At 43.4% G+C, this 24232-nt stretch overlaps 1 protein-coding gene across 1 annotated transcript in view; it reads left to right on the top strand.

Moving 5' to 3' along the window:
* Positions 1–330: 330 nt before the first annotated feature.
* Positions 331–24232, top strand: part of ZNF879 (zinc finger protein 879) — a 41097-nt gene continuing 17195 nt past the window's right edge. The window contains exons 1-5 of the mRNA XM_044262707.1: positions 331–713; positions 1933–2000; positions 6007–6133; positions 6572–6667; positions 12210–13640. Of these exons, the coding sequence (XP_044118642.1) occupies positions 1944–2000; positions 6007–6133; positions 6572–6667; positions 12210–13640 (1711 nt within the window). The 5' untranslated portion in view covers positions 331–713; positions 1933–1943. The remainder of the gene's footprint in view (positions 714–1932; positions 2001–6006; positions 6134–6571; positions 6668–12209; positions 13641–24232) is intronic.

The raw sequence follows: 24232 nt of genomic DNA, 5'->3' as shown, positions 1-24232 counted from the left end.
CGCGAGTCTGACCAGCTCCGACAAGGGCACAGGTCCTGGCGGTTTCTGCGCATTTAACCCCGAGCCGAACGAAACTTGGCATTCCAAGAATTCTTGTTGCCGCACTCACCCACCGAGAACAAGCAGCAGCGAGCGGCTAATTTGGCACATTTTTTTTTTTAAAGATTTTATTTATTTATTTGACAGAGAGAGATTACAAGTAGGCAGAGAGGCAGGCAGAGAGAGAGGGGAGGAAGCAGGCTCCCCGCTGAGCAGAGAGCCCGATGCGGGACTCGATCCCAGGACCCTGAGATCATGACCTGAGCCGAAGGCAGTGGCTTAACCCACTGAGCCACCCAGGCGCCCCTAATTTGGCACATTTAAACACATATCACTTTTCCCGAAAAGCGCGCTCCACAGGACCGGCGGTGACAGAGGCGGAAAAGACGCGGCGGCAGCCTTCTGGCGGCTCCCAGGAAGACGGCTTTCTCTAGCCTTAAGGCTGTTGGCCCATATCGGGCACCGTAGGCCGCCGTCCCGCGATGACCTCTGGGAAATAGAGTTCGTAAGGAAAAGCGCTGCCTTTCAGCCCAAGCGCCGGTTTCCAAGTCTCGTGCGCAGGCGCAGTTGCGCCCGGCGGCCTGGCGGCGGTGGTGAAAAATGTCCCCAGGCTAGGTATCCTGCTTGTCTCCGGTGCGGTGCGCCGGTTGGCGTCCGGGTCGCGGCGGGCCCAGGTACAGGGTGCCGGTGAGAGCGGGCCCGGGGTGTGCAGCTCCTGCGGCGGGGCCAGGGCAGAGGGCTCGCCGCCGCGCGAGTCCCAGCCGAGTCCCAGTCGCGTGCGTCCGAGCTGCGGCGGCCTCGGCAGGTGAAGGCGGCCCGGGAAGGGGGCGTTGCCCCGGGAGCTCTCCGCTCCCGCGGCCCCCCTTCCCCGGAAATCGGAGCTGTCACTGCCTGAGCCGCGGGAGCCTGCCTTGGGCAGCGCTCCTGGAGCAGTGGCCCCAGAACTGAGATTGCTGGGAGCTCTGCCCTGTTGGAGGGTTCGTGCACCCTGGGGCGGTTTTTGGCTGATCGCGTTTGTTGGTCTCCCCCGCCCCCCACCCGCCCTCCAGTTTCAACTTTATTTTATGTGTATTAGTTTTTGCTATCCTTGCTGTACTGAGCTTGTGTGGCCCTGTTCTCAGAGTGAATCCTAGAGTGATTTGATTATTCTTTTTTTGTTTAATTTTGTCCTTTTGCTGAGTTACTTCCCTTTTCTCCAAAATTTAAATTCATCTCCAGCCAATGATGCTCTTTCTTTTGAGACTTGTGGGGTTTTTTTGGAGCAGGGAGAGGATGGGTAATGTTTTCGTTTATATTAAGGAGATTTGATAACTCTTTCTTCTTAAAGGAAGCACCATTTCCAAGGGGAACAGAGGACTAATTTTTGTTTTGCTCTTCCGGAAAAGGACACCAATTTCCTTCAAATGTTAGTGAAGAATGATGATAATTACCGTATTATTATATTTTGTTGTCATACATTATATCTAATTATAGAGTATGTTAGGTACAATGTAATTATTATAATTGTAGTACATCTCAAAATATTTAAGTACAGATGTGCGGAGTATTTACTTCTCTTTCATTGAACATCTTAATGAGCGGGGCCTGACTGCCCTTTACTCTGTTAATGTCCATGGGTTGGTTCTATTTCCTTAGTCTGATTTACCTTTATTCAGAAACCACTGGCTGAAAGGTAGCAGGCCCGGGACTGGAAGTAGGTTTGCCACGCACTCTGGGTTTGGGTGGCCATGCTCACGGACCCTCCAATGCAGGGATGCCTGGGCTCTCAGGTTCCCTCTGGCTTTCGTCTGCAGAGTGCTCAGTGTGTGGATCTAATTTAGTCATGCCTCGTGAGGGTGGGAGTACAGACGGGATGGACAGACAGACTGCTCACAGTTTCTTTTACCATTTCAGGAGCCTTCTCTATGAGGGGCAGCAGGGAGGGAGAAATGGCCACAGGGTTGCTCCCAGCCCAAGCTCAGGTGAGTCAAGGCTCCTTTCTTCATCTGCTTTCTTGGTTCAGAAGTCGTGAACCCACTGAAGCCGTTGTGGCTGAGCCCATGGAGGGACCCAAGGGCCTGGTGGGGTAACTCTTGAAGGAAGCTGTTTGTCTGGTGCTTGGGATCAGTCTTCTTGGGAATTCCCTGCTTAGCAGCTAAGTCCCTCTCCAGTCCTGTTCCAAAGCCACACCAGAGCTCTGTGAGGGATCTAGGTTTGTTTTTTTGCCCTGTGAAGGGTGGAACCTTGAGAGGGAGTCTGATAATTCTCTTTGTAACATTAGGAATTCAAAGAGAAAATGTATGGTCTTTACCCTTAAGGAACTGAGGACCAGTCAACTAGAGTAGTCCCTCATAAGAGTCCAGGTGATTTTTCTAGGAAGATCCAAAAAAGAGGCCCTCTGAATCAGCAAGCGTGGTCAGGGATATTTCTAGTAAAACTGACTCTTGAACAACATAGGGTTTCAGTGTTGCTGCGTGAACTGGGGAAGCCCAGCGGCCTTGACCCAGCCTGTCCTTGAAGGAGTTGCTGAAGGTTCTTGGTCTTGTCTCAAGAAAGAATTCAAGGACTGACCCACAACACAGCAGATGAGTGATACAACAGGAAAGTTTATTAAAGCAAAAAATATACTCTCAAGATAGGAGAGCAGATGACCTTGAGAGAGAGAGAGGGAGCAAGCACTTTGCACCCTGGGGTTTGAGTTGCTATCTTTTATTGACAGTTGTTAACTAGGGGGTAGGATATTCATTACTTGGGGTAGGGACGTAGGGTTTCAGCTTTCTCTTCCTAACTTGGCCAGGGTTTCCTGTCCAGCCAGCTGCTATCTTGGGCCTGTGTGGTTTGATCTGGCCTGTGAAGGGCTGCCAGGGCAGCCTCTGACCTTCCCTATAGCTGGTCACGACTTCCTCGTTGCTGGCCTCCATTCTGCTAGAAGCCAACATTCTGCCTACTCTAACATACAGGCTCGGGCTCTGACCCCACCTGTCCCAAGCAGTCAGAAATCCACATACAACTTTTTTAAGTTTTTATTTAAATTCAAGTTAGCTAACATATAGTATAATACCGGTTTCAGGAGTGGAATTCAGTGGTTCATCAGTTACATGCAGTACCCAGTGCTCATCATAACAGGTGCTCCCCTTAATGCCCCCCATCTAGCCCCACCCACCTCCTTCCAGCAACCCTGTTTGTTCTCTGCAGTCAAGAGTCTCTAATGGTTTGCCTCCCCTCTTTTCTTTTTTTTCTTTATTCCCTTATGTTCATCTGTTTTGTTTCTTAAATTCCACATGTGAGTGACATCATATGGAATTTGTCTTTCCCTGACTGACTTATTTGCTTAGCATAATACACTCTAGCTCGAGCCACATGGTGGCAAATGAGAACTCCACATATAACTTTTTTTTTTTTAAAGATTTTATTTGTTTATTTGACAGACAGAGATCACAAGTAGACAGAGAGGCAGGCAGAGAGAGAGAGAGGGAAGCAGGCTCCCTGCTGAGCAGAGAGCCTGATGCGGGACTCGATCCCAGGATCCTGAGATCATGACCTGAGCCGAAGGCAGTGGCTTAACCCACTGAGCCACTCAGGCACCCCTCCACATATAACTTTTGACTCCTCCAGAAACTTCACTACTAACCATAGTTAGTGTTGGCTGGAAGCCTCGCCAATTCTGTCAATTAACACATATTTTATACGGTATATGTATTCTATACTGTGCTCTTATAATAAAGCATGCTAGAGAAAGACAATGTTATTAGGAAAATTAAAGGAAAGAAAAAAACACATTTACAGTACTATATTTATTGAAAAAAAGTCTATATATATTTGGACCTGCTCAGTTCAAACTCCTGTTATTTGAGGGTTGGACTATATTGGGAAATTTAGGGCTTATGAGCAGGACCAGATTAAAAGAGCTGGTGAAAGGAAAAGGAATCCAAGCTAGGTAGGACTAGTGGTCTTGGGGGACAGATTGAGGGAAATGAAGCATCTGGTCCACAGTGTTTTCTTCCCTTCTTGGCCCTTTTGTGGCACTTAATAGAAATACAATTAAGAACACAACCTCTTCCCAACCCAGAAAACCTCTCCACAGAAGCAAAAGAGAAAGAAAACACTTTTATCATTGAATAAGTGCTCGGCCCGAATGTCACATGCATCACAGGCCATCCCCCGAAGAGATTGTCAAGACAGAAGGCTCACTTGTATGTTGAGTGGCTACAGCCCAGTTTGGACATTCGTCAGGTGACCCGTTAGGCCTGCCCACTTCTAGGAGACTGCGATGTTGGCACATTCAAAGAGATGGCTTCCAAGCCTCCACGGAAGTGGTCCGGAGTTGTGAGCCTGGCGAGTGACTTCCTGAGCCTTTGAAAAGACTTAGAGTAGCCGCTGCCCCCCCACCCCCCCGCATCCATCAGGGAATTGATGGTTTCAGTTACCAGATGATCCTGCTTCCACCCTCTCCTTAGAAGGTCAGTAGTAGCCAGATACTCACTGTCCCACAAGCCTGTGTCATTCTCCTCACTTCCCCTTGTGTAGGCACTTTACCCTCCTGGGCATTCCTCACACTCCTGGACACTTTATCCTTTCACACACCTGGGCGAGCCACCAAGAGAAAGTACACCAGGTGAGCTGTTGCGCCAGGGAAACTTTATTTGTAGCATATAAGATCATGCCAAATACCTTCCAAAGCCGTGACTCCCCAAGCCAGGGTGGATGAGTTCCTGTTATTTAGGGTTAAGCTGAATATTTTATTTTATTTTATTTTTTAAAGATGTATTTATTTATTATTTGACAGACAGAAATCACAAGGAGGCAGAGAGGCAGGCAGAGAGAGAGGAGAAAGCAGGCTCTCTGCCGAGCAGAGCGCCCGATGCGGGACTCGATCCCAGGACCCTGGGATCATGACCTGAGCCGAAGGCAGAGGCTTTAACCCACTGAGCCACCCAGGTGTCCCAAGCTGAATATTTTAACTTTTTTTTTTTTAAGATTTCACTTATTTATTTGACAGACAGAGATCACAAGTAGGCAGAGAGGCAGGCAGAGAGAGAGAGAGGAGGAAGCAGGTTCCCCGCTGAGCAGAGAGCCCAATGCGGGACTCGATCCCAGGACCCTGAGATCATGACCTGAGCCGAAGGCAGCGGCTTAACCCACTGAGCCACCCAGGCGCCCCAAGCTGAATATTTTAAAAGAGGATCCTTGTCACTGTATGTGGAGGTGGGCGTAAGGTTGCACATGCGCCTTAAGGAAACACGTCTGAACACACGTATGTTATGTAAACGAGACTGTGTCCTCCTTGGGCAGAGATTGTAGTATCCTAAGGAGGTGGAGGTAATTGTCAATCATTCTAGAGGTCACTCCACGGTCCATCTGTGCAAGGTGAGTCAGGGCTGTAGCTCAAACTGGTGTGAATGGTGTGGGCCGACTGGAGAGCTTGTCAGTGAGACTCTTGTCCAAGTCGCTACTGCTGGAGGGGTGGTTTCACTTTCCATCTTGAGAGATAACTTGGAAAGAAAAGCTCAAGGAAGAATGTGGGACACAGGTCCGTGAGCAGAAGCAGGTGGGCAGTCAAGATCAGGTCTTGGGGCCTAGCTGTAACAATATCACAAGCAGAAGGGTAAGTACAGCACAGTAAGGTGTTTTGAGAGGGAGAGATCACAGTCACATAATTTTTGCTACAGCATATTGTCGTAATTGTTCTGTTATGACTTGTTAATCTCTTACTCTGCCTGATTTATAAATTAAACTTTATCATAGGATTGTATTTATAGGAAAAAAAAAGTATATGTAGGGTATAGTACGCTCCAAGTTTTAGACTTGGAGAGGCGGGTTCTTAGAACATAGCCCCTCCTGCAGAAGTGGGGACAACTGTATGTACATTTGGAAAGGACAGAGACTTGCCTAGAGATGCTCGTAGCCCTGCATGGCGACAGGGTGACTGCTCAGCCACCCCTTTGGGGGTCTGGTCCCGGGTGAGCAGGAACGGGTTTGCCATTGCAGGGGTCTGTGACATTCAGGGACGTGGCTGTGTTCTTCAGCCAGGACGAGTGGCTGCGCCTGGACTCCGCACAGAGAACCCTGTACCGGGAGGTGATGCTGGAGAACTACGGCACCCTCGTCTCGCTGGGTAAGGACCTTTCCTCATGATGGAGAATCTGTGGAGGGAGCTTCGTGGGGCCCTCCCCAAGGAGGACACTTGGAGGGCTTGTCACGTTCAGCCGCAGGTGGGCTCTCAGGGTGGTGGTCGCTATCCCCTCTGCTGCCAGGAGAGGCCTTGGGTTGGTAGAGTCAGTAATGGGCAGCCTTTGTGTGCTTTTGCCATTCTTTGGCTCCACACTCTGTCCCTCTGGGTCTCCTGAGAGGTTCCAATAGGAGGCATGCACAGCCAGCGCCCTGACTTTCTTCCTGAGACCACCTCAAAAAAGCCTTACCGAAGCCCCTCTCTGAAAAGACGTCTCCTTCCTTCAGCTGTCCCTCGCCCCGGAGCCCGGGGGGCTGGGTCTGTGTGCCAGGATGGCTGCTCATATCTGTACAGCAGACTCATTGTCTTCTTGCTCACAAACAGGAATCCTATTTTCCAAACCAAAGGTCATCTTCCAGTTGCAGCAAGGGAAAGACCCCTGGATGGTGGAAAATGGAGTTTCTCAAGGCCCATGTGTAGGTGAGTGACAATGATTGGGAAGTGGGCAGAGCATTTTCTCACTTCCTGGATGCTACTGCTCAGGAGACGTGGACCAGGGCCCTCCTGAATGGGCCGGGCCGGGCTGGAAAGGCTGGGAAGGGCATATTCTCTCTATCTTTCTGAGCCCTGATACAGCAGGTTCAGAGAGAGAGTTGAATTCTCCCAAAAAGGGCCCACTTGTCTCCGGAATCCTTTGTAATGTGAATGCAGAAAAGGTAACACTGTATATAATACGTAAAGGTTTGTGACTCATGTCTTCTCTTTTTCTGACTGATCTTTTCTCTTTCTTTTGGTTAATTTTTGTTACTTAAATTCAATTAGGCAACATACAGTACATCATCAGTTTCAGAGGTAGAGGTCAGTGATTCATCAGTCTTTTTTTTTTTTAAAGAGTTTATTTATTTATTTGAGAGAGAGAGCATGAGAGGAGAGAGGTCAGCGGGAGAAGCAAACTCCCTGCTGAGCAGGGAGTCCGATGTCGGACTCGATCCCAGGACTCCAGGATCATGACCTGAGCCAAAAGTAGTGGCTTAACCAACTGAGCCACCCAGGTGCCCCCACCCCTGCTTTTTAAAAAGATTTTGACAGATAGAGATCACAAGTAGGCAGAGAGTCAGTCAGAGAGAGTAGAGGAAGCAGGCTCCGTGCTGAGCAGAGAGCTCAGTGCGGAGCTTGATTCCAGGACCCTGGGATCATGATCTGAGTCGAAGGCAGAGGCTTTACTGAGCCACCAGGGTGCCCCTCATCAGTCTTATATAACACCCAGTGCTCATCACATCCCATGCGCTCCTTAATACCTATCACCCAGTTAGCCCATCCCTTATCCCCCTCTCCTCTAGCAACCCTGTTTGTTTCCTATAATTAAGAGTCTTTCATGGTTTTTCTCCCTCTCTGAGGACCTCCCATTCAGTTTTTGGACTGACGATTTTAAATTATTGTCCCTTTGGTTTGAACAGACTTTTATCTATATAGTACATCCCTCATTGTTCCAGCTTGAGTTTTTATTTGACTTTTTTGGTTTGCAAATTATTACATACGGTTCAGCTAAAAAGAAAACACAGATGTATGCATATTTATATACTACACAAGAGTGAGAAGGCAGGGGTAGCAAAATGGTCATAAATAGAATTTATGCAGAAGGTTTGCAGATGTTCAGTATGGCATTCTCTTAAACCTTTTGTGTGAAAATATTCAAAATAATACATTCCAGACCCTGGCTGCTAGGATGTATCTCTCAATCTCTAAAACTCCTCTGGGTTGCTGGGTCCTTAAGCTCTCATTTGCTGTTCTGCTTTTTCTTTGGTTTTTGTTGTTCCTGTTATTGTCATTTTGGATTTTTTTTTTTCCATCTTTGCTTTTGTTCTGTTTTGTTTTGATTCTAGCACCAGACGGTGGCTCTCTCCTTTGAGCTTTGTTTCTTATCATTTATTGTCATTTATTCCTCACATGGCAGGACATAGGTTTTCTGGGTCAGCTCAGTCCTGTGTTTCCATGCATTAGCTTTGTCTTCAGCTTTCCCCCTTTGGTTTGACTAGAATATTCTCTTAAATAATGTTTTCAGAAAGGTTCATGTGTGCTCTTTTTGTGCATGTGTGAAATATTCTTTTACCTGTCCAGTGAGAATTATGGATCTAGAATTCTGGCATCAAATTTTTTTTTTTTCCCTTCACACTTGACTTTAGTGTCTGAGTATTGAGTGTCCTTGATAAAAAGTCCTCTGTTAGCTTAATTCTTTTTCCTCTGTCTTCTGTGTAGAAATCTGATCCCCCTTTTTTTTCATCTTCTGTCTAGAATATTATAGGATTTTTTTTTTAAATCTTCGGAATTTGGAAGATTCACTAGGTTGTATCAAATACCAAGGAGTTTTTGGGTTAATACCGTTATTTGGCATCCCTAGTACAGTGTCCTTTGCTTTGTAGAGTCAAGTCTTTTTTTTACTTCAGGGATCTTTTTTCCTACTACATACTAACATATATTCTGTCACATTCTACCAATAATCCAAGGAAGCTAACTGTAAGAATAATGATAAAATAAAATAGAAGTTTGGTCAGAACCTTAGAAAGTGAATGTATCTGGTAAGGGCCAGCATAGTAGCCCTGGGTGATCTAGAATTTGGCTCTGAGCTTTCTGGTTGGTAAAGAAATCGTTAGTATCCAGATTGACTGTGTTCTTCTTTTGCAAGCAGTTGAAAAAATATTAACTACTTTTAATTTACAGAAGGAATACATAGTATTGTTTAAAAAAAAAAAAAAAGGCTGCCTGGGTTGCTCAGTCGGTTAAGCTTAGGTTGTGAACCCAGGGTCCTGGGATCGAGCCTCGTGTTGGGCCCCATGCTTGGCAGGGAGTCTTCTTTTCTCTCTCTCTCTCTCTCTTCCCCCATGTCAAATAAATAAACAGAATCTTTTTTTTTTTTTTTTTAAAGAGATAGACCTGAAATTTTGCCAACCAACCATGGTGAACCTTTGTTGATATTTTACTATTTATCTTCTCAGGTTGTGACTATTTGAGTATGATTGTGTTTGTGCATGAGGCAGAGAGACACATGGAGAGAGAGATTGATGTTACATACTGTTCTCAAACCTTTTTTTTTTTTTTTAAAGATTTTATTCATTTATTTGACACAGAGAGATCACAAGTAGGCAGAGAGGCAGGCAGAGAGAGAGGGGGAAGCAGGCTCCCTGCCGAGCAGAGAGCCCGATACGGGGCTTGATCCCAGGACCCTGAAATCCTGACCTGAGCTGAAGAAGGAGACTTAACCCACTGAGCCACCCAGGCACACCTCTCAAACCTATTTTAAATTGTGAATGTACTTCAGCTCTTCAGCCCTTGTTAAATAGAGGCCCACCTTTCTGAAAGAGCTCTATTGTATTATTAAGCCATATTTTATTAAATAATCTTCCAGAAATTTTAATTTCTAGTTTTTCCCTACTATTAGGATTGCTGTAGTAGCTTTGGAGTACAAAGGCATAATATAAAGAGAAACAGAGAAAAGGTCCAGAGAAGAAATAATTATAGTACAAAGGCACGAGTATTACCATTAAAAACATCAAGGAGGTCGCCTGAGTGGCTCAGTGGGTTAAAGCCTCTGCCTTCGGCTTGGGTCATGATCCCAGGATCCTGGGATCGAGCCCCACATTGGGCTCTCTGCTCAGCGGGGAGCCTGCTTCCCTCTCTTTCTCTGTCTGCCTTTCTGCCTACTTGTGATCTCTATCAAATAAAGAAATAAAATCTTTTAAAAAAATAAAGGAATATGAATTTGAAAATTCACCCAGGATTCTTTGAAAAACTATTCAACTTCATTATAATCAATGAATTACAAACTAAAGCAATGAGAAGCCATTTCCCCCTTATTATATTACCCCAAATTAAGAAATACGTATCCAGTGTTTTCCTGTTGCTCCGAGTGATACCTGAGTATCTTTTGTGGGATTTTGATGGATGTAGTTTTTCTGCAGGATGGTCTGGCTTTATTAAAATCAATTCTAGGTTTGGAAATTTATCTTAAGGAAATAATTGTGCAGAGTTGCAGTGGTGGTATAAAGAATGTTAATAACATGAGGTATCACTGAGGAGAAGAAAGCTGAGTCACTCTTAGAAGGGGATTTATTAAATTACAATTATGTTTGTGCTTTGAAATCTTTTTTTTTTTTTTTAAGATTTTATTTATTTATTTATTTGACAGAGAGAGATCACAAGTAGGCGGAGAGGCAGGCAGAGAGACAGAGAGAGGAGGAAGCAGGCTCCCTGCTGAGCAGAGAGCCCGATGCGGGACTCGATCCCAGGACCCTGAGATCATGACCTGAGCCGAAGGCAGTGGCTTAACCCACTGGGCCACCCAGGCGCCCTGTGTGCTTTGAAATCTTACATTGCCATTAAAATGATGGTGTAAAAAAAAATGATGGTGTCAACCTGCATTTGTTGCTATGGAGAGAAGCCTACAATTTTTTTAAGTGAAGAATAGTTAGGGGGAAGTGTAGTTTCAACCTATTTTTATTTTTCAAATGAAAGTGTTTTCTAATATCCAGAAAAATTCTGGTGAGCTGAATTCCACATCTAGCAATGATTATATTTGTGTGTTGTGTATATATATAATCGTGGTAAACTTGATTTTCGTATTTATAGTTTTCTGTATTTTCTTTATTTTTCTTACAATGATTATATGTCTCTTTTCCAGTTAAGAAAATACATTCATTCTTTTTGAAGCAGTGACACCATTCCTTGCACTGTATTCTAAGCGATCAAAAGTAGACTGGAAATTATTTTCAAGAGTATATCTTCCCCCAAGTTTCCCCATATCATTACATGGTACCAGTCTCCCATCGAGTGCGGCCAGAAGCTGGATATCATCCTTCAGTCCTCTCTTTCATGTACTCAGGATATACGTACTCTTGTCATCTCTGCCTTTGGAGCATCCCAAATGTGCCCCCCTCCACTGCCATGCTAGTGCGGACTGCCATCACCTCCATCCAGTCTCCCAAGTGGCTGCTCTACATCTGCCCTGGTTTACCCCCACTGCCAATGACAATCCATTTGTCGCACCACCACTGTGATCCTCTTTAAACAAAACTGTCCTGTCCCTCCTAGCCCAAAGTGATCCTCTGAAGAAATTCCAAATGTCTTCCATTATCACCTGCGTGATACGGCTCCTGCGTACTTCTTTTCCTCACCTCCTAACACTGTCTTGTTCCCTCTTGCTCAGGCCACACTGGATGAATCTGGGTTCCTGGACAACTCGAAGCTGACTCTGGCCTTACATTCTTTCTGACTGAATCATCTTTATCCCCACGTTTTTGCATGGCCATCTCTCATTATTGAGATCCCATCTTTAATTCTACTCTCTTATCACCCAGTTTAAAATGTCAGCTCATTTACTCATACTGCACATCACCTTATTTTTGTTTTCCTCATTCTCATCACCCCCAGGACTCATCATCCCTAGTTTATTTCATCACTAGGTCAGTGTCAGAACCCTGCTGCTAGAATGTAAACCCTTGTGAAAACTGGATTCCTGCCTGATATGTTCCCCATACTTCTGTTCTTGACCTTTGCATGGTGGCTACTCAGTAAAGAATTGCTTGAACGAGTGAGGAAATGTCCATCACAATACCACATACGGCACTCAGAAGAGTTCCACAACAGCAGTTTTCACTTATAGCCCCTCTGAAGTTTCCTCGTGGATTTACCTTGAGTGCATCAGTGACTGACATGGGAAAGGGAGCTGAGGAGTAACACAACCCACTGAACTCAGAAGTGCTCTGTCCCCTGCTGACCCCCGCTTCGTTCCTAGAGCAGGCCTGGCTGCCCTTGTTGGAGGAGCTTTCCTTGGAGCTCACCCACATACAACTTTCTGCAGACCTCTCCACCCAGGCATGTCTCCCATGCTGCTGCTTTCTCTTGTCCTTCTTTCTTCCCATCCTTTCTTAAACATCCAGGACATATTTGTTAGCAATCCTTGTATATTTTGGTATCCCTTTTCTTTATTCTTAGTGCAAGGGAGACTTACCTGTTCTGTTTATTTTAGGATGGGAACGCTTATTTGAAACTACAATTTCTGAAGAAGAAAATCAGGAAGTAATGAATAAACTCCTAGGGGACGGTCCTTTTGACTTCAAGTTGGGGAAAGCCTACATAAATGAGGACAAGCTAGAGAAGCAACAAGGCAAAAAGAACAAACCTTTCAGGAAAGTCTTAATCACCATCAAAAACACCTACATGAGGGAGAGGAACTTTGCGAGTATTGAGCTTGGGAAAAATCTCAGTCTGAAATCACCCCTTATTAGAAAACCCAGACTTGTTTCCAGAGGAAGGAAACCCCATTCCCAGCAGTATTCAGTTCTGTTTAAACAATTGGGAGTCAATATGGTGCGCAGATGTTACAAATGTAACATCTGTGGGAAAATCTTCCTCCACAGTTCTTCCCTGAGTAAACACCAGAGAATCCATACTGGAGAGAAGCTCTACAAATGCAAGGAATGTCGGAAAGCTTTCAGCCAAAGCTCTTCTCTCACTCAGCACCTGAGAGTTCACACAGGAGAGAAACCTTACATCTGCGGCGAATGTGGGAAAGCCTTCAGTTTCACCACATCTCTCATTGGACATCAGAGGATGCATACTGGAGAGAGACCCTATAAATGTAATGAGTGTGGCAAAACATTTAAAGGAAGCTCATCCCTGAATAATCACCAACGAATTCATACTGGAGAAAAGCCCTATAAATGTAACGAGTGTGGGAGAGCCTTTAGCCAGTGCTCATCTCTTATTCAGCATCACAGGATTCATACTGGAGAGAAACCCTATGAATGTAGTCAGTGTGGAAAAGCCTTTACTTCAATATCGCGGCTAAGTAGACACCATAGAATTCATACTGGAGAGAAACCCTTTAATTGTAATGAGTGTGGGAAAGTATTCAGTTACCACTCAGCCCTTATCATACATCAGAGAATTCACACTGGGGAGAAACCTTATGCATGTAAAGAATGTGGGAAAGCCTTTAGCCAAAGCTCTGCTCTGATACAGCATCAAAGAATTCATACAGGAGAAAAACCCTATAAATGCAATGAATGTGGGAAGGCCTTCTCCTGGATTTCCCGGCTTAATATACACAACAGAATCCATACTGGAGAGAAACCGTATAACTGTAAAGAATGTGGAAAAGCCTTCAGTTCCCACTCAGCAGTTAATACTCATCGGAAAATTCACACTGGAGAGAAACCTTATAAATGTAACGACTGTGAAAAAGCTTTCAACCAAAGCTCAGCTCTCATTCAGCACCAGAGAATTCACACTGGAGAGAAACCCTTTAACTGTAAAGTATGTGGGAAAGCCTTCCGACAAAGTTCATCCCTTATGACACATATGAGGATTCATACAGGAGAAAAGCCTTATAAATGTAAAGAATGTGGGAAGGCTTTTAGTCAGAGCTCATCCCTTACCAATCATCAGAGGACTCACACTGGAGAAAAACTATAAATAAAACATATGTGGAAAGTCTTCCAACTGAAGTTCATTTTGTACTCAATTTCAAAAAACTCATCCTGGGCAGAAAGTGATGAAGAGTAGTTAATTGTGAGTTAAACTTCAGAATGTAGACCTCCTCAGAAATCAGAGACTTCATGATACAGGTAATGTTAAGTGTATTAGGAAAGCTACTATGAAATGTTTTCATAGTTTTTAAGTTATCATGGCTATAAGATAGAGAATGTGTAAGATTCTTTTATCTTGTTCCTGGTGACATGCGATAAGAGCCCCCAGCTTTCGCAAGCGTTACTGGGAAGCCTGTTGATTTATGTAAAAGTGCAGCCATAAAATCCAGACTTTAGATTAATCTAGGAATCTATTTTTTGAAATGACATTTGAGTGTTATGCAAGCCAGTTATACTAAGAAGAATGTTTTGGAGAAGAAATATAAGCAGGTGACCTGTAACTACCTCACCGTCGCTAAAATATGTTCTTTAATAGTTTAAAGGCAAAACGTGTACTTGGTTTTGAAGTGAAACCTTCTTGGTTTATTTGTACTTGGTTTATTTGAAGTGAAAACTTCTTGGGTTATTTCTTCTTTGCTTTCCAAGCCATTTACCTGAAAAGAAAATCACTCTGTAAACTCTGCAGGCACATGGTCCTGTGTTTTCTCCCCAACAACTTGTTCCCAGCTCTGAAGCAGATCTAAAGCCACTTTATTTTAAATCACAGAATGCATGGTATTTCACTTGGTTTTATCACAAAGTGATTACCTTTGCTGCGTGGGGGTGAGAATTAAAGGTTATTCAGACAACTACTGCTTTTGCTAGTTACTCCATTGATAAATGTGAGTGATGATCTTACAGTATAAGATGGGAGCGTGACTCCTGGAACCCAGGTTGTGCCTCCTTCATTAAGCTCTCCGGTTACCATCCAGGAAGGCCCAGGAAGAATGTGGATCACCATTCAGCCTAGCTGAGGTAAAGTGAACCAGGTAACTTTCACTTCCTCCCACACTCTGAGGCCTACAAGATAGAAAATCAGACTCTTAAGTTCAGTAAATGGGCTGTTAGATTCTTCAACAAGTTAACACATTTCTACATTTCTAAAATGTGAATAATAATTCTGGCAAGGTAAAAACAGTTATCTCCAAAGCCAGACTAAAATTGTTGAACTTTACAGAAGCAACATCCTCTAGTGTTGTCCAGTATCAACTGGAGTGGGCAAGCACTTAAGAACTACCTATTTTATTAAAATAAAGGTGGGGGGCTAGTTTCTTTTTCTTTGTCAAAGAGTTAAAAAAATACCTCAGAAAAGGTACTGTTGGGGATAGGGACTGAGCTCAAGCCAAAAATCATTGAATTCAGTGTTTGCTTCCTGGGACCAACTAATCAGTTTTACTGTTCCAGACTCATGAGGAACAGACTTTTCTGAGTCATGTAATCTTCCACTGTAGTACCTCTTTCCTCACAACCATTTTTTAAAATTCTCTAATTTCTGGGAAAATTTCTAGGAAAACATAACTTCACTGTCTTTGTCCAGTTAGGTTGCCATGATAAAATACCACAGCCTGGGTGGGTTCTAAACTACCAAAATTTAATTTCTTACAGTTCTGGAGGCCAGGAAGTCCAAGATCATGGCACCTACATGGGTGTGTTCTTGTGAGGATCCTCTTCCTGGTTCCTAGCCAGCGCCTTCTTGGATCCTCACATGGTGGAAGGGGCGAGGGAGCTCTCAGGCCTCTTATGAGGACACTAATCGAACTCATGAGGCTCTATCTATCCTCATTATAGTAACCTCCCAAAGGCCTCACCTCCTAATACTATCACCTCTAGGGGTAGGGTTTCAACAAGAATTTTGAAGGGGCACATGTTTAGATCATCATACCTCCCAGTAACAGTATAGTCCTAAAAATAATCCCTCCAAATAAATCTGAATAAAGTTACACAAAGAAAATATCAGGCCCAGTTATTTTTACATTGAGGTCTCTCAAACTTGCAGGTAACAGACTGTTTGAGTCTGATGTGGGATCATCCAGAGGTGATCATGTATAAGCACAATGATTCCAGTATAATCTGATAATATAATCTACCAAGATCTGAGAAGGAAAGTACAAGAAAGAAAAAAAAACACAGGCCCATATCATCCAGGAACAGAAATGTAAAAATCCTACTAAACAAAGCAAATGTAATCCAGCAGTACCTCAGCATAGTTCGTACATCATGATAAATGGAAATTTTTCATGGGAATGGGTGGGTTACTTAGCATTAGGAAACTTACAGTGGCTGTGTACTACTGGAGCAGGTTAAAGGTTCAAAATCCATACCTTCATCTCTGTTGACATAGCAACCAAAACACTCAGCACCCATTCACTGTAAAAACTTAATAAGCAGTGGAAAGTTTACTTAGCCTGGTAAAAGGGTATTTACCAAAAACCTGCAATAAAAAAATGGTGAACTATTAGAAGTAGTCATATGACAGGAGCAGTATAGAGAAATAACAAATTATTCAATAATGAATAATGGCTCTGAGAAAAACATTTCATCCACACAGAAGAAAAGTTGGATGCCTGCCCTTGCCACAAAAAGAATTCTGTGAAAGGCAAAATTGTCTATCTTTTGGAAGAAGATGTAAAGAATAACTTTATGACCTCACAATAGGGAAGGATTTTTTTTTTTAAGATTTTATTTATCAGAGAGAGAGGGGGAGAGAGCAAGCACAGGCAGACAGAATGGCAGGCAGAGGCAGAGGGAGAAGCAGGCTCCCCGCTGAGTGGGGAGCCGGATGTGGGACTCGCTCCCAGGACGCTGGGATCATGACCTGAGTTGAAGGCGGCTGCTTAACCAACTGAGCCACCCAGGCGTCCCTAGGGAAGGATTTTTTAAAGCAGAATACAAATAAGCCATGAAATCTTTTTCTTTATTTGCTCACATTAAAAAAAAGAACACCTGGTTATCAAAATATACAAAAATGGAATTGAAAAGACATAAACTAGATCTCTCCACATTTTTTGACCAACACTTATTGTCTGGAAGGTTTAAATACTTTGTACAAATCAACTTAAAAAAAGAAAAAGACAACCTTGTAGGAAAAAAAGTGTTCTGAATACATGACTACTTCTTTCACAAAAGAGGAAATAGAGATTTCTAAAAACATGAAAAGTGCTTAAAAATGGAAATTGGGATCACAGAGAGGATTTTATGACTTTTAAAATAGATCTTATTTTTAATTTTTTTTTTTGTTTTGTTTTTTAGTAGGCTCTGTATCCAGTGTGGAGCTTGAACTCACGATTCCATTATCAAGAGTCGCACACTTCATTGACTAAGCCAGGCAGGCACCCCAAATTTTATGATTTTTTTTTAAGATGAGTAAAAATGAAGATGTGTGACATTACTGAGTTTTGGAACGTATGTGGAATAACTGGAATCCATTCTCCACTAGTGGGAGTGTAAATTGATATAGACCATTGGCATCCTATAAAGTTGAACTTGTGCATGTCATCAAATACAGAAGTCCCACTCCTATGTACATATGATAGATAAATGTGTGTATATGAGTAGTAAGAGACATGAATAAAGATATTCTTAGCACTGCTTATAGACGCTAATGCTTGGAAGTAGTCTGAATGTCTGTTAATAGGAAAATGAATTTTGAAATATTAACAATGTAGAGCAGCAGTGAGAATAAGTGAACCAAAGCTATAAGCAAACATGAATTTAAAGGCCTGTTGACTTTTCAAAAGTCCTAGGAAACAACATACGGTATAATAACATGTTCTGCAATATTAAATTGATTTTAAGTGTTTATACCTATAGTAAAGATATTAAAAATAGCAAGTGACTGAAAGATAAGATAGTCTAGCTATCTGTGGCAAATTTAATGGCTTAAAGCAACAATTTATTAGTACTGTTGGTTCCATATCTGGGTTCAGTTGGGCAGTTCCTACTTGGCGTCTCTAATGCATTTGCGGTCAGAAAGCAGCTGCTGCCCACCTGGGCTTGGTGTCCAGGGTGGCTGACACCCAGTGATGTCTGCTGCTGAGACCCCAGTTGGGCTTCGCACAGAAGGGTGCCTGTTCCTGAGAGGCAGTGTCCCCAGAGCCAGCACCCTAAAGGATCTACACTGAAAGTGCCGATCTTAGAACTCCGCTTTGGAAGTCATATGACATCAATTCTGTTTTCTCTTGGTGAAAAATGGTATATAAATGTGGTCCAGATTCAAGGGGAGACGGTGATACAAGGATATAAATACCAGGGTTATGGTTCATTGGGATGATATTTGGAGACCAGCTACCATACAAACACACAATTCAGGATGGTGATTGCCTCTGGCTGTCAGGTAAGGAAGTGACTTGGGAAGAAGCCTGGGGTTCCTCAGCTTGCCTGATGCCTGAGAGAGCCTGCCTTTTCAGGAAAAGGTTACCCAGGCCAGCCAGAATGAGGATTAGTAGGAAGGCCAGTGTGTATATCAGTAAAAATGATTAAATTGAGTTTTTTGCCACAACTCCGTACTGGGTCATTTAAAGTAGGATAAAACAGATCTTTACTGCCAGATCACCCTAGGCGAAGTGCACATCAAGTTTAAGAGGTTGTTGTATTCAAGGGCCATTTCAAGGTCATAACTTTTTTTTTAAAAGATTTTTATTTATATTTTTTATAGAGATCACAAGTAGACAGACAGGCAGGCAGAGAGGAAGGGAAGCAGGCTCCCTGCTGAGCAGAGAGCCTGATGCAGGGCTCGATCCCAGGACCCTGAGATCATGACCTGAGCCGAAGGCAGCGGCTTAACCCACTGAGCCACCCAGGTGCCCCTCAAGGTCATAATTTTTTAAAAAATTTTTTTATTATTTTAGAAGAGAGTAAAGAGAGCAGGGGGAGGGGTAGAGTGAAAGGGAGAATCTCAAGCAGACTCCATGCTCAGCAAGGAGCCTGACTTGAGGCTCAGTCCCTTGAGATCATAACCTGAGCTGAAACCCAGAGTCAGGTGCTCAACCAACTGTGCCCCCAAGGTCATAACATTCTTTTGGCCACTGTTGAATTTAAACATGCCTCCTCGACAAAACTATGAACACCTCCCTTTCCTGTCTATACTTTCCCTTCCCATTCATCTCCCTAGGTCACCAGATGAAGAGAGATGGTTCCTATCCCAAGTCAGGAAACACATACTAAAGTAAAAAAATGTGCATAAGAGGACTAGACAGAAGAGAATACTATCCATTTTTATACCTTTCTAATGGGCCATTTTCAAAGCAATCTGAAAAGGAATATGCTCTACCTTTTTATAATAGAATTGACATGCCTGATACATTGAATTTATAGTGTTCATAGTAATTAAATTATTTAAAATGTCCACCTTTCAGGTGGGTTGGGCCCTTCTCTTACCAAACCCGTTTTCTCATGAAGAGCTCTGTGAAATGAACAGGCTCATTTTTTTCCCCGTAGACCGTCCCTCCATTGGCTTTGTCCAGTGTTTTCCGCATGGTTAGGTTTATGCTGTGCTTTTTTGGTAGGAAAACTACCAAAGCAATATTGTACTCTCAGTTCATGGTCTTATCACATTGGGAGCCTTGTGATGTTGGTAATTTCAGCCTCACCTTGGTTGAGGTGGTGTCTGCCTGGTTTCCCACTCAAAAGTCACGGTTTTTCTCTTCACAGTCATTAGTATCTTGACAGGTGATCCGATTAGTATATGCATGTACACCTGTTCTAGAAAATCTTACCTCGGGGTGCCTGGGTGGCTCAGTGGGTTGAGCCGCTGCCTTCGGCTCAGGTCATGATCTCAGGGTCCTGGGATCGAGACCCGCATCGGGCTCTCTGCTCAGCGGGGAGCCTGCTTCCTCCTCTCTCTGTGCCTGCCTCTCTGCCTGCTTGTGATCTCTGTCTGTCAAATAAATAAAATCTTAAAAAAAAAAAAAAAAGAAAAAAGAAAATCTTACCTCCACCAGTTTTAGCATCTATAGATGACACTGGCTTTATTATCATCCAATGGTTTCCACATAGAGATCTCATAATTCTGTCATTTCTTAGACCTTTATTAATTGGCCTTCTACTTTAGGGAAGTGTTTTATCTTCGGTTTTTATGACTGGAAGCATGGTTTCATATTTTATTTAATGGACTGTAATCTGCTAATATCTTTGTGTATGTTGGTGCTGAAATTGTCCCAGACTTGGCCTCGAAAGCCCCTGCAAGCTCGTTTCTGTGTCTTTTCTGTCACAGGCTTGAGTCCGTATCTAAAATCTGTAAGTTGCATAAACCTACTTCTGTCTGTGTAGCAATATATGACTTCTTGACTGGAAGACTTAGGGGTTGGAGGAGGAATTGTGGAGTCAAAATATTTGGGTGGATTTTCTCTCTTTTCTTGCAGGATCTTCTGTTTCCTCCTCTTGCTACTTTCCCCCTTGACACATGGCTTCCACATTGCTGTCTTTCCATTAACAATATTCTCCGCATAAAGCATTATCTTTCTGTGGATGTCTCCTCACCCCCTGCATGTATTTTTTTAAAAAAACTTTTTAAATATTTTAAATGTCATTTAAAATATTTAAATTTTAAAATAATATTTTAAATAATATTTTTAAAAAATATTTATAAGACTTGTCACTATAACCATGTTTAAGTGTACAATTTAGCAGTATTGAGGAAATTCACAATATTTTGTAACTATCACCACAGTCTATTTCCAGAAACGTTCATCACCTCAAACAGAAGCTCCACACCCATTAAGTAGTAATTCCCCCATATTCCCTGCTGCCAACCCCAGTCACCTCTTATTCTCCTTGTGCCTCTCTAAATTTGCTTATTTTAGATTATATAAGTTGAATCATATATTTGTCCTTCTGTGTCTGGCTGATTTCACTTAGCATAATGTCTTCAAGGTTCATCCACATTATAGCAGGTGTCAGGATTTCCTTCCTTTTTAAGGCTAAGTAATGTTCCATTGTAAATAACCATCCCATTTTATTTATCCATTTATGCGCTGATGGACATTTGGGTCGTTTGCACATTTTGGCGATCTGGGACAATGCTGCCATGAACATTTGTGTACAAGTGTTTGTGTGGACATTTCTCTTGGGTAGATACTTAAGAGTGGGATTGTAGAGTCACATGAGGGGTGGATATTATAGCCAAACTCTTTGCCATTGTGGTTGCACCATTTTACATTGCCATCAGCAACGTGCGAAGGTTCCGGTTCCAATATGAGTGGTTCTACATCTCTGCCAACACTTGGTATTTTCTGGCTTCCTTCCTTAAGAGTCACACTCAAAGGTGTGAAGTGGTGTCTCATGCTGGTCATAATTTGCATTGCCCTGATGACTAGTGATGTAGAAGCTCTCTTTTATAAGATTTTTGCCCATTTTTATATCTTTTGTTGAGAAATGTTCTGTTCAAATCCTTTGCCCATGTTTGGAATAGACTGTTCTGTTGCCGAGTTATAGGAGTTGTTTAAATATCCTGCGTGTACTCTGAAGCACTTATGTTCTGTTCCCTTCTACACCTGTACAGTTCTGCTGTTTTCACACCCAGAGTGTACTTTCTCTTCCTGGTGGTGGTTTTATACCCATTTTAGGAACACTACTGCCTCTTTCACTACTACCTCTTTCCTCTGCCATATCCTTTGTTGTTTTTCCAAAGGCTGTGATGGGAATTTCAGGTTTATACCATCATCACTACCTCTTCTACCCAAAGAAACATCTCAGTTATCTTCCCAAACAACTACACATCATGTCTGCCCCATTTTTATTTCTCTCTATAAGTGCCTACTGTGTACCATTGTGCTCAAGACAGAACACACCCACTGTCATGCCTGTGGCAAGAGGTCTAAAAGCTGCTCTGTAATAATCACCAGTTGCTTCGTGATCTCTGTTTCAGTGGAAAGACATGGGCTCAGTTGGAAGAGCATGCAGCTCTTGATCTCAGGGTCATGAGTTCAAGTCCCACATTAGGAGTGGAGCCTACTTAAAGATATGAGCAAAAGAAAACAAGCTGGCAAGAATTCAATTTCTTTTAAGCAAATTATATACAATAAAAAACTGTATACAAAAAATGTAGGTTTTCATGACTCCATAAATTGATAGGGTTGTAATGGAATTACCCTTCGGACCCCTCTGTTCCAACACCATCTTGCTCAAGCATCTCTCTGCTTGGGTCACTTGGGTTATTTTTCCTAAACATTTGCAATCCCTTTTGAATGTTATAATACACTTTAAACTTCTATGGGAGTTTATATAAGGCAAGAAGATATGAATACTTTATGGAGCATTTCTTTGAGCACATTCAGGTTCACAGTAGAATCTAGGTGGCATTTTCCACAGTATACCCCATGTCCCCAAGTCCAGCGGGTCCAGTGGGCTCTATTCCACATTGTCCAGGGACAGACCATGGACTTCTGAGCTAGCCCCAGACTCTCAGCCGATTCCTTTGACCCTTTGGTTAACTCTCAGCATGGCAGTCAAAGTCATCACTTAGAAATGGACATCAGAGGATGGACAAGGGAGACCCTGCGGTCCTGAGGCCTCTGCCCTGCCTGTCACTGGGATTCTTCAGGAGGCTCTTGGTCATGTTGCAAGAAGGAATTCAAGGAGAGATGGGACATGCAGTTGAGCAGTGTAAGTGGGAAAGTTAATTTGAGTGAGAGTATGCTTCCCCCAGCAGGGGAGCACAAGGGGAAGCTAGGTTTGGGTCTCTACATCATTTACTGACAGTTCTTAACTAAGGGTGGAATATGTATTACTTGGGGAGAGGATTTCTTGGGAACAGAGTTTCTCACCTTTTCTCCCTTACCTGATCAGGGTCTCCAGCCTTCTTTGTCTTGGGCCTGTCTGGTTTGATTTGGCTTTCTGTGGCTTTGTTTTGGGTACTGCTATCCAGACAGGTTTCTAACATCCCCCATAGCTGACCCTGACTTCCCCCTCCCCTGTTTGCTGACATCCAGCAGCCTATTAACCCCTAACTAACTGCCTACTCTAACATCTCCACTGCTCAGAACATTCTCTTTCAGAGTAAGATCCAGTGACCAAGACCAGTAAGAGCCTGCAAATTCTAGTCTTCTTGCCTCTGATCTCGCCTGTACTTCTTTCTGCCTGCTTCCCTAATGTGTCTTCAGCTGGCCAGGAGTGCTCCCACCTCTGGGCATTTGCTTTTCAGCCTGCCAGAAAGCCTTCCCACAGATCCTTTACTGGGCTTATTATCACTCTGCAGATCTTTTTTCAATGTCACCTTCTCAGTAAGACGTTTCTTAAACATTTTGTATAACATTGCAGTAACCACCCCCCCCACTGCAACTAGGGTTACTGTTCCCCCTTTCCTGTTCTCATTAGTGCTCATCACTCCCTAAAAACATAACATTTATTATTCTAGTTTATCATCTTTCTTCCCTCTCCTTCTGGAGAATTTAAGCTGCACGAATGTAGAGGTTTTGAGAGTTTTGTTTAACGTGTATTTCTGGCATCTAGAACAATGCCAGGAGCAAGAGAGGTGTTGAAGATTTTTGTTGTTGTTGTTGAATGAGTGAATAGTGGAATCTTACACAGTAGTGGTAATGGATGAACTTCGCATGTATCAAGATAGGTGAATCTAAAAGTTGTCAAAGAGTGATCTCTCAGGCTAAGTTTCCCCTTCACCAAACAAAGACTTAGAGTTTCAGCTCCTCCAGATATGGAATCTTAAACCAGCCAACCAGGAGCTGGGTGATCGTCATTAGTTAGGTAATCTGCCTGATAAATCTTTGCCAACTTCTTTAGGTAAACTAGCCTTGCAATAAGCAATCCACTTTTTGCCTAAAATACTTTCCTTGTTCCTGCTCCCTTCTGCCTATAAAAGGGTTGCATGTAGTACTTCTTGGAGTTCCTTCCTACCTGCTAGGATGCTACCTGGTTCAAGAATCACTGAATAAAGCAATAAGATCTTTAAAATACACTCGATTTTTTTTTTTTTTCAAACAGCGGTCAAGTTGAGCATATGTCACAGCAGATTCCATCTATATAAAGATCAAAATCCTTGCAAAAATAAACACTTATTGTGGACTATAATACCATCAAGCTAAGCAAAGTAACTGCTTAGCACAATTTAGACAAATGACAAGAGAGCATTGCGGACAGGGCTTCAGAAATTCTGGTCAAATACCTTTTTAAGCAAAGTGTTGGGTATGTGGGTATTGCTTTCTTAAACTGTAGCTATACATTCATCACCTTCTGAGTATGGTAGGCATTAAAATAAAAATTATCCTAACTAGCTGGTGGGGGGCCATGGCGCACGGATGCTTCTAAAGGCGTCTAAATTCGGGTTTTGCTTTTTCCAAATTACCTTGCCGGTTTAGCACAATAAGCCCCGGGCGGATGCAGCCAGCCAGCACCGGGAGGACACCGTCCGCTCTACTAGTCAGCGCACCTTCGCGCTGTCGCGGACCTCCCGGGGCGGAGGGTGGGTGGGGTGGGGGCACGCACAGCGGGTCCCGTGAGCTCGCAGCTGGAGGGAAAGGGCATCTCCGGGGGCTCGCCAGGCCGCCTTCTGGGAAATGTAGTCCGCGCGCGGCGGAGGCATGCCGGGAGTAGTAGTCCCGGGGCTCGCGGGGTTGCGGGACGGCTCCAG

Source organism: Neovison vison, chromosome 1, assembly GCF_020171115.1.
Source record: "Neovison vison isolate M4711 chromosome 1, ASM_NN_V1, whole genome shotgun sequence".
NCBI lineage: Eukaryota > Metazoa > Chordata > Mammalia > Carnivora > Mustelidae > Neogale > Neogale vison.
The sequence above is the reverse complement of the archived record's forward strand: the minus strand, read 5'-3'. Positions and strand labels throughout refer to the sequence as shown.